This window comes from Scyliorhinus torazame, unplaced genomic scaffold (genome assembly GCF_047496885.1).
Source record: "Scyliorhinus torazame isolate Kashiwa2021f unplaced genomic scaffold, sScyTor2.1 scaffold_1870, whole genome shotgun sequence".
NCBI classification, from domain to species: Eukaryota; Metazoa; Chordata; class Chondrichthyes; order Carcharhiniformes; family Scyliorhinidae; genus Scyliorhinus; species Scyliorhinus torazame.
This window is the reverse complement of record NW_027309597.1, coordinates 1-10,842: the sequence shown is the minus strand read 5'-3', so window position 1 is coordinate 10,842 and position 10,842 is coordinate 1. Positions and strand designations below refer to the sequence as shown.

Sequence of the window (10,842 nt, the reverse complement as noted above, 5' to 3'; positions counted from 1 at the left end):
ACTCTAAATTTTAAGAAAAGTTAACAAATTGTCAAATTAAGCAGTGGACAAGTCGAATGAGGTGAAAGCCCTCCTAAAAAGGGCCACTGCGACAAAATACAACTCAATGGAAACTGATCAAACTTTAAATTAAAACGTGGTACTGGGGGTTTACTATGCACCCCCGCGGTGCCCATCAGATAGGCAAGAGGGCTATTCTGTGAACGACGTCAGGCCGCGGTTGTTCCAGATGCTTCCTAATAATGTCTCGTTTGTCATTTTCTTTCTCTCCACCGGCCGCCTCCTCCGCAGGAGTCTGAAGCAGTGGACAGCTGCATCCAGAGATCGCTCGCCGCCCTCTACCCTCCCTTCGAGGACACAGCCGCCACCCTCCTTGGCCAGGTGTTTGACGTGTTGGAGAAGACCTTCCACCACGACGCTCTGCGCTATGTCATCGACTTCTTCATCCCCGCCAAGCACATCCTGGAGACGATCCAGCAGCAGGCCTGCGTGAGTACTAGCTGGAGAGAGCTGCAGCCTAACTGGGGGAGGGGGGGGGGGGGGGGTGTGCTCTTTATGAAGGGGGTCACTGGGCTGGATTTGGGAATGGGGGTGAAGGTTAACGAAGAGCGATAAGAGGTTTCCACAATCGACTGTCGGGTTTATTCGATTTGGGGAAGTCTGCTTGGGTGTGTGATAAGAGACGGTGGAAGCAGAATCTACCCTAAAGCCGTATATTGAGGAATACAACTGACTGTGTATCTGCTGTTCTGGGCCATGATTGCAGGTTGACACTTGTACCTCAGCACAGAGTGAGATAGAGGGATCACTGAGGTACAGGTAACTCACCCTGCCTTTCCTCCTCGGAGTTGACCGGCCTCCCCAGCTGTATTCGGGTTCATTCCCTTTCACTGCGCAGTCGTGGGTGGTTCCTCTGTACCGGTCACGGGTAAGGCCAGCTCAGGCGATTTCCTTCGCCCCCCCCTCCCCCATATAATCTGAAATGAAATGAAAACCGCTTATTGTCACAAGTAGGCTTCAAATGAAGTTACTGTGAAAAGCCCCTAGTCGCCACATTCCGGCGCCTGTTCGGTGAGGCTGGTACGGGAATTGAACCGTGCTGCTGGCCTGCTTTCAAAGCCAGCGATTAAGCCCAGTGTGCTAAACCAGCCCAACCTCCTCCTCCATTCGCGCCTCTGGGTGAGGGGCAGGGAACAAGTCACAACAGCACCTGCCTAGCCTTTGGCTCTTCGTTCACCACAATGTTTCTGTTGCGTTTCAAGTTCACCTTTGACACCGAGTTCGCAGTAAAACCCTCAGAATCCACCCCTTCCGCTCAGCCTGGTTGTAACCCCCACCCCACCCCGACCACAGTTGCTGTTTCCACAAGTATGAGGGACACAGGCCTGAACGTTTCTGGCAGGTAAACGGTTGAGGAATGACCAGGTCTGGCTGACTGGCAGTATACTACCTCTTTAGCCTTGCCAAGCGGATTACCCTTGTCGCTGGCTTTCCTTTGCCACAACTCTTGGCATCAGGGAGCAGACACGTTCACTTCAGTGTCACTGACCTGACAACTGTTTCCAGGGTTCCCCTGTGCCCCATCTCACCAGTGTCCTGGGGATTCCCCGTGTCCCCGCTCTATGCAGCAGGGAGCAATCAACTGTGTCCAGGGATTCCCGTGTCCCCGCTCTATGCAGCACGGATAAATCCATTGTGTCCCGGGGATTACCATGTGACCCGCTCTATGCAGCAGGGAGCAATTGACTGTGTCCCGGGAATTCCCCTGTGTCCCCGCTCTATGCAGCAGGGAGCAATCCACTGTGTCCTGGGGATTCCCGTGTCCCCGCTCTGTGCAGCACAGAGCAATTGACTGTGTCCCAGAAATTCCCGTGTTCCCGCTCTATGCAGCAGGGAGCAATTGACTGTGTCCCGGGAATTCCCGTGTCCCCGCTCTATGCAGCAGGGAGCAATCCACTGTGTCCTGGGGATTCCCGTGTCCCCGCTCTGTGCAGCACAGAGCAATTGACTGTGTCCCAGAAATTCCCGTGTCCCCGCTCTATGCAGCAGGGAGCAATTGACTGTGTCCCGGGAATTCCCCTGGGTCCCCGCTCTATGCAGCAGGGAGTAATTGATTGTGTCCGGGGAATTCCCCTGTGCCGTAGCTGCAGGGGGCTGACATGTCAGGTACATTCTCCCATTCGTGGCGCACGTGTGTGATGGTCACGGCAACGAGCAACATCTTTTGAAGCCACTCCCCAGATGTCAATTTCGTTTTTTCCTCACCACTCTTCTGCCAATGCGGCCTGACTCCCAACCCCCTAACCTGCTCTATGCACTCTTGCCTCCAGCCCCGAATGTGCGTCGTGCAAATGCAGAATGCCCACACCTATTAAGCTCTCTCAGAATCCGGCCCGTTTCTCAAATTCTTCCAAACTCCAGAGAATATCGCTGTAGGTTACTCAGCTCTCTGCATAGGACAACAAATCCGCACCCCCCCCCCCCCCCCCCACCCCACCACCACCACCAAATCCCGGGCTGGTTTAGCACAGGGCTAAATCACTGGCTTTTAAAGCAGACCAAGGCGGGCCAGCAGCACAGTTCAATTCCCGTACCAGCCACCGGAATGTGGCGACTAGGGGCTTTTCACAGTAACTTCATTTGAAGCCTACTTGTGACAATAAGCGATTTACATTTCATTTTTTCACCAATCTAGTGAAGCTTTGCCGTGCCATCTCCAAACGAAGCTCATCCTTTCTTAAATACAGAGACCAAAACTGCACACAGATGCATTCTCGCTGAAGCCCTGGTACAATAGCGGCGAGACGGATTTAATCTTGTACATCAATCCCTGTGCTTGAAGGAACTAACTAGATTGGTATGTTCACCGATACACAAAAGTTAACACGTGATGGTGGACATTGCTCCCTCAACCCTCGTGCTTCAATTCCCACTCTCGGCTTTGGTATGACGCCCCCTTCCTGTAAGAACGCTAGCGATCTGGTCCTTCTCTCCATGTCGCACAGCCCTTCCTGACCCCTGCGCTCCCCTAATCCTGAAAGCTTCACCCATCCCTTGCCCCACCGATTTCAATGACAGAATCTCCAGCTGGCAACACTGCAATCCCCTCTGCCTCTCTCACTTCTCCTTTACCTCGGTTGTCAAGAGCGTTGGACTGATCTTGCCTGACCCGACATCTCCCTATTTGGCTCAGGTATCAAATGTGTTTGGAAAAGGCTCCAGAGGGGGGTTAAATCACTCAGCTAGAGCATTTACATGTTCTCTAAATGTTGTTGTTGTAGTGGAACGAACCCGCTCCCTCCCTCCCTCGATGCTAATTGTTGTAGACACTGTCCTGAATCTTTCACTCTTTCAATGCTAAATTGTTCTTGCAGACACTGCCCTTGAACCCTCTCTCTTCCTCAATGCTAAATTGTTCTTATGGAGGCTGCCCTTGAACCCACTCAATGCTATATTGTTGTTGCAAGACATTGCCCTGAATGCTCTCTCTCCCTTAATGCTAAATTATTGTTGTAGGCTTTGCCCGGAACCCTCTCTCCCTCATTCCTAAATTGTTGTTGTAAACTTTGCCCTGATCTCCCTTTCCCTCCCTCAATACTAAATTGCTGTAGAAGACATAACCTGGAACCACCTCTCTCAATACTAAATTGCTGTAGTAGACATTGCCCCAAACCCGCCCTCTCTCCCTTGGTGCTAAATTTTCATCATAGACGTTATCCTGAACCCCCTCTCCCTCCGTGCTAAATTGTTGTTGCCTGTCCTGAACACCTCTCACCTTCAATGCTAAATATTTGTTATAGACAATCTCGAGTACCCGGTCTCCCTCAGTGCTAAATTGTTGTTGCAGACATGGCTTAGACCCCTTTCTCCCTCCCTGCTAAATTGTTGTTGTAGACATTGCCCTTGAACCCCCACTCTCTGCTAAATTATGTTGCATTTATTGACCCTCTATACTAAATTGTTGCTGTAGACATTGCCCTCAAACCCTCTCTCCCTCAATGTTAATTGTTGCTGCAGACATTGCTCTGATCCCTTTCTCCTTTCCTGCTAGATTTTTGTTGTCGACACTGTTCTGAACCCTCACGCTCCCGCAATACTAATTTGTTGCTCTAGACATTTCCCTCAAACTCTGCCTCTCCCTCAATGCTAAATTGTCGTTGTAGACATTGCCCTTGAACCCTCTCTCCCCCTCAATGCTAAATTGTGGTAGACATTGCCCTTGAACCCTCTCCTTCAATGCTAAATTGTTGTAGACATTGCCCTTGAACCCTCTCTCCTTCAATGCTAAATTGTTGTTGTAGACATTGCCCTTGAACACCCCCATTCCCTCAATGCTAAATTGTTGGTCTAAACATTACCCTTGAACACCCTGTCGCCTTCAATGCGAAATTGTTGTTGTAGACATTGCCCTTGAACACCCTGTCGCCTTCAATGCTAAATTGTTGTTGTAGACATTGCCCTTGAACACCCCCTCTCCCTCAATGCTAAATTGTTGGTCTAAACATTACCCTTGAACACCCTGTCGCCTTCAATGCCAAATTGTTGTTGTAGACATTGCCCTTGAACACCCTGTCACCTTCAATGCTAAATTGTTGTTGTAGACATTGGCCTTGAACCCTCTCTCCCTCAATGCTAAATTGTTGGTCTAAACATTACCCTTGAACACCCTGTCACCTTCAATGCCAAATTGTTGTTGTAGACATTGCCCTTGAACACCCTGTCGCCTTCAATGCTAAATTGTTGTTGTAGACATTGCCCTTGAACCCTCTCTCCTTCAATGCTAAATTGTTGTTGGAGTCATTGCCCTTGAACCACCCCCCTCGCTCCCTCAATGCTAAATTGTTGTTGGAGACATTACCCTAACTCCTCTCTCTCTCTCCCCCCCCGCCCCAGGCTCAGTACGATGGTTGCCTCTTCCTGCACCAGGGCTGGCCGCTCTGCCTGGGCGAGCAGCTGGTGCTGCAGTTCTCGGCGCTGGACTGGAGGGCGCTGCAGCCGGAGGACTTCTACCTGCAGCTGGCGCCGCTGGCGTCGCCGGGCCGGCAGCGGGGGGCCCGCCTGCTGCTCAAGTACCGCGAGGACGATGACGACGGCGATGACGACTTGGAGGGCGGGGCGCTGAGGGAGCTGACGGTGCCAGAATCCTCCTACCCGCACCTCTTCACCGCCGAGTGGCTGGACGGCGTCAACCGCCTGCTGGGCGGGGCCTCCGCTGGCGGCCGGCGGCGGGAGCGGCCGCGCACGCGCAGCCTGGCCAACTGCCTGCTGGCCTCGGCCGGCGGCCGGCTGCGGCGCATGCGCTGGCGCCAGCTGGTCTTCCCGCGCCTGCTGGCCTCGGCCGGCGGCCGGCTGTCGGGAGACGGGGCGGCGGCCGAGCCCGAGGAGGACGCCCCCGGTGCCGCCTGGCCGAGTAAAGGAACGGGAGACGACGCCGACCGCGCCGCCGACGGCCTGGAGTCGACCCGCCTGCAGCAGGAGGAGGATCGAATCGCCGCCCTCCTTCACTACCTCGACGACGACGGGGGCGGGGAGTACGTCGAGCTTCTGGAAGTTTCGGCGGGAGCGTCGACTCCCGTCGCTGCCGCTGCCGGGCGACCGCGCCTGCGCGCCAGCACCCTGCCGGCCGCCGGCGGCCGTCGCGACCACCAACAACGGCGGAGGAGGGGCGCGCAGGCGCGGCACAGGGCTTGGCTCCACCTCCGGCACCGCCGCAGGAAGAGGTGCGCAGGCGCCCCCGAGCGGTCCGGTGGAGGAGGCGGCGGCGGACGGAACGTCCCGGATGAGGCCGGCGAGTGGATGTCCTGCCGCGCCCGCCTGGTCTACGTTGACAGTGGGGATCACGTGGGCCGCGCCCCCTCGCTGTGGGAACGGCGAACGCACGAGGAGGAGGAGCAGAAGACCACGCCCCCTCCCCGACCCGCCCACCAACCGCCGGCGACCGGAAGATCACGTGGCGCACTCGAAGACCGGGCACGTGGCCGCTGCACGTGCCACCATCAACCGTCATTGGCTGAGCAGGAGGAGGGCGGTACCGAGGTGCCATTGGCTGAGCAGAGTAGATCCATAATTGGGACCCAACTGTCATTAGCCGAGCAGAATAGATCCATCATTGGGACTCACCTGCCATTGGCTGAGTGGAATAGACCCATCATTGGGACTCCTATGCCATTGGCTAAGCCGAATGGATCCGTGATTATGCCTGAACGATCGTTGACCGAGCAGAATGGATCCATCATTGGGACTCAACCGCCATTGGATGGGCAGAATACGTCCATGATTGGGACTGTACCTTCATTGGCTGAAAAGAATGGATCCTTATTTGGGACTCAATTATCATTGGCTGGGCAAAGGAGGCCCATAATAGGGAGTGAGCGTCCATTGATTGAGCAGGGGGAATCAACTGGGACTGAACCGTCATTGGCCAAGCTGAATAGAGACATAACCAGGACTGAACAGCCATTGGATGAGCAGGGGGAATCAATTGGTATTGAACCGTCATTGGCCAAGATGAATAGGGCCATAATTGGGATTCACCTGTCATCGGCTGAACATAAGCAATCAACTCAGATTGGACCGTTATTGGCTAAGCCGAAGGCGGATACTGAACTATCATTGACTGGGCAGAACAGACCCATAATTGAAACTGAACATCAATTGGCTGAGCAGGGTAGATCAACTGACACTGAACTGTCTTCGGCTGTGCAGAATAGATCCATAATTGGGACTGAACTGCCATTGGCTGAGCATAATGGATCCACAATTAGAACCGAGCTGCCATTGGCTGAGCAGGAGAAACCAACTACTGGCACCCAACAGTCATTAGCTGGACAGAAGAAATCAACAGGGACTGAGCTGTTGTTAGCTGATCAGGAGAAAGCAACTTCTGGGACTCTGCGGCCGTTGTCTGAGCACGAGCTGTCAGCAAGTGCAATGGAGTTGCTGCTGGCTGATCAGGCCACGCCATCAACAGGAACTGCAGCGTCACTGGCAGGAGAGGAGAAACCAACAGCTGAGACAAAACTGCCGCTGGCCGAACAGATCGCGGCAGAGATGGAGGCTGAACGGTTCCAGGCAGTACCAAAGAGAACCGATGGAAAACCGATTGGGCAGGACACAGCGAGAGCCGGGACTGAGCGTTCGTTGGTTGAATGGGCTGAATGGCGATGGGACAGCGAGCGGCCATTGGCTGAATCGGGCGATCCTGTGGGCAGGGTTCCACGGCCGGTTACAACAACCGGATCCAAAGGCCTCGGGGCTGATTATCTTGAAGGAGAGCGGACTGCCACCTCGCTGCGAGGGACACAAGTCGGCCGACAGTATTATGACAGGAGCGCAGGATCTACCGCGTCCATGAAGGCAGGAGCTCAGATGCCCGTGCACGAGGCAGCGAGAAGAACGGCTAGCCCAGGGGAAGCGGGCGCGAGAAGCGTAATCCTCGACGGCGATAACGGGCGGCAGGGGGCAGGGGGATCACCCGCCATAGCACCGGATCCTTGCCTGGCTTTGGGGCCTGTGGATCAGAGTAGTTGGAAGGCGAGATCCACTGTCGCTGTCGTGCCTGGGTGGGCGCCTGCTTCAGAATCCACCGATCTCGGATGGGATGGGGAGACGGGAACAGTACGTGACGGAGAGGTTTCGCAAACGGATGATATGAGAGACCTGACCAAAAAAGGTAAGCGATGCTTTGCATTGGACTCTGATAGATCATTGATCAGGGATTTACTCAGCTCCATTACCAATACCGGCGGCTCCCGGCTACCCACCCCATCATCCTCCCCGACACAGTGTTCCACCCATTCCGAAAATCTGATTCACAATGATAATTCTGTGACCAAGACTAACAATGGCTATGTTTGAAAAAGGAACAGATTCAAACACTCCCAGGACAGGTACAGCACGGGGTTAGTTACAGAGTAAAGCTCCCTCGACACTGTCCCCATCAAACACTCCCAGGACAGGTACAGCACGGGGTTAGATACAGAGTAAAGCTCCCTCTACACTGTCCCCATCACACACTCCCAGGACAGGTACAGCACAGGATTAGATACAGAGTAAAGCTCCCTCTACACTGTCCCCATCAAACACTCCCAGGACAGGTACAGCACGGGGTTAGATACAGAGTAAAGCTCCCTCTACACTGTCCCCATCAAACACTCCCAGGACAGGTACAGCACGGGGTTAGATACAGAGTAAAGCTCCCTCTACGCTGTCCCCATCAAACACTCCCAGGACAGATACAGCGCGGGGTTAGATACAGAGTAAAGCTCCCCTTGCACGTGGCATGTTCCGGAGACCAATCTTCAGGACTATTCCTGTAATGTTGTCAGGACCCATAACCGTTGCAATATCCAGTGCCTTCGATTACGATACCTGGACGAGGCCCCAACAGTTTTTCAGTTTGTAAACTGAGTGGTTCCACTGACAAATAAGAATCTTTTTGATTTAACACAAACTTTTTTGTTAGCACAGAATTTACCCCATTAACATCCAAGAAAAATCAGCTTTTCAATTAACAGTGCCACAGTTCTTAACATAGTAAAGGTCTTTGAGCTCACTTTCCCATCTACTTCTAAAATGTTAATGAAGTAAATTCCACATACACAGGTCAAGTGCCAATTATTAATATAATTTAACACTCAGTGGCTTACAGATTTAGTCCCAAAGTCCTTAGGAGAGAAGCTGTCAGAAGTCAGTCTGAGGAACACAACCATCGTCTTCCCCTCCTTCCGAGTGCAATGTCATCATCTTCCCCCTCCCTCTGAGTGCGAGACCATCGTCTTCCACTCCCTCGGAGTGCAACGTCATCGTCTTCCCCTCCCTCGGAGTGCAACGTCATCGTCTTCCCCTCCCTCGGAGTGCAACGTCATCGTCTTCCCCTCCCTCGGAGTGCAACGTCATCGTCTTCCCCTCCCTCGGAGTGCAACGTCATCGTCTTCCCCTCCCTCGGAGTGCAACGTCATCGTCTTCCCCTCCCTCGGAGTGCAACGTCATCGTCTTCCCCTCCCTCGGAGTGCAACGTCATCGTCTTCCCCTCCCTCGGAGTGCAACGTCATCGTCTTCCCCTCCCTCGGAGTACAACGTCATTGTCTTCCCCTCCCTCGGAGTGCAACGTCATCATCATCCCCCTCCCTCTGAGTGCGAGACCATCGTCTTCCACTCCCTCGGAGTGCAACGTCATCGTCTTCCCCTCCCTCGGAGTGCAACGTCATCGTCTTCCCCTCCCTCGGAGTGCAACGTCATCGTCTTCCCCTCCCTCGGAGTGCAACGTCATCGTCTTCCCCTCCCTCGGAGTGCAACGTCATCGTCTTCCACTCCCTCGGAGTGCAACGTCATCGTCTTCCCCTCCCTCGGAGTGCAAGACCATCGTCTTCCACTCCCTCGGATTGCAACGTCATCGTCTTCCCCTCCCTCGGAGTGCAACGTCATCGTCTTCCCCTCCCTCGGAGTGCAACGTCATCGTCTTCCCCTCCCTCGGAGTGCAACGTCATCGTCTTCCCCTCCCTCGGAGTGCAACGTCATCATCATCCCCCTCCCTCTGAGTGCGAGACCATCGTCTTCCACTCCCTCGGAGTGCAACGCTATTAACTTCCCCCTCCTTCTGAGTGCGAGACCATCGTCTTCCACTCCCTCAGAGTGCAACGCTATTAACTTCCCCCTCCTTCTGAGTGCGAGACCATCGTCTTCCACTCCCTCAGAGTGCAACGCTATTAACTTCCCCCTCCTTCTGAGTGCGAGACCATCGTCTTCCCCTCCCTCGGATTGCAACGGCATCGTCTTCCCCTCCCTCTGAGTGCAATGCTATAATCTTCCCCCTCCCTCAGAGTGCGAGACCATCGTCTTCCCCTCCCTCGGATTGCGAGACCATCATCTCCCCCCTTCCTCAGTGCGAGACCATCGTCTTCCTCTCCCTCGGAGTGAAATGTCATCACCTTACCCCTCCCTCAAATTGTGACTCCATCGTCTTCCCCCTCCCCTTGGATTGCAGTGCCATCGTCATCCCCTCCCTTGTCAAGGCAATATCAATGTCGCTCATGTTGCAAAATGGGACAAACCCATTGTACAATGTTGTCCGTGTCTTTTTGTGCTATCTACCCATTTTCTGTGGCTGTGATCTTAGGTTCCAGTGAAGCTTGTACAACTCGCAATTTACCAGATGACCAGGCCGATACTGAGGATTCATCACCCCCACCTTCAGACACCTCCCCACCCTCACGTTCCGATACCTCCCCATCCCCAGTGTCCGAGACCTCCCCACCCTCACGTTCCGATACCTCTCCACCCCCAGTGTCCAAGACCTCCCCATCCACACATTCCAATATCTCCATAAACCCACCGTCCGATACCTCCCCACCCCCACCTTCAGATACCTCCCCACCCCCACCGTCCGATACCTCCCCACCCCACCGTCCGATACCTCCCCACCCCCACCGCCCGATACCTCCCCACCCCCACCGCCTGATACCTCCCCAACCCCACCGCCCGATACCTCCCCACCCCCACCGTCCGATACCTCCCCACCCCCACCGTCCGATACCTCCCCGCCCCCACCGTCCGATACCTCCCCACCCCCACCGTCCGATACCTCCCCACCCCCACCGTCCGATACCTCCCCGCCCCCACCGCCCAATACCTCCCCGCCCCCACCGCCCGATACCTCCCCACCGCCTGATACCTCCCCACCCCCAGTGTCCAAGACCTCCCCAACCTCACATTCCAATACCTCCCCACCCCCACCGTCCGATACCTCCCCACCCCCACCGTCCGATACCTCCCCGCCCCCACCGTCCGATACCTCCCCGCCCCCACCGTCCGATACCTCCCCGCCCCCACCGCCCGATACCT

The 10,842-nt window shown here is 54.9% G+C and overlaps 1 protein-coding gene across 1 annotated transcript; it reads left to right on the top strand.

Moving 5' to 3' along the window:
• Positions 1-291: 291 nt before the first annotated feature.
• On the top strand, positions 292-10,405 carry LOC140407726 (uncharacterized; the record flags this gene model as incomplete). Its single annotated transcript, XM_072495021.1, has 3 exons — positions 292-489; positions 4,894-7,672; positions 10,118-10,405. Coding segments are annotated over 3 exons (3,265 nt in total), but the record flags the coding sequence as incomplete, so codon positions are not given.
• Positions 10,406-10,842: the final 437 nt, after the last annotated feature.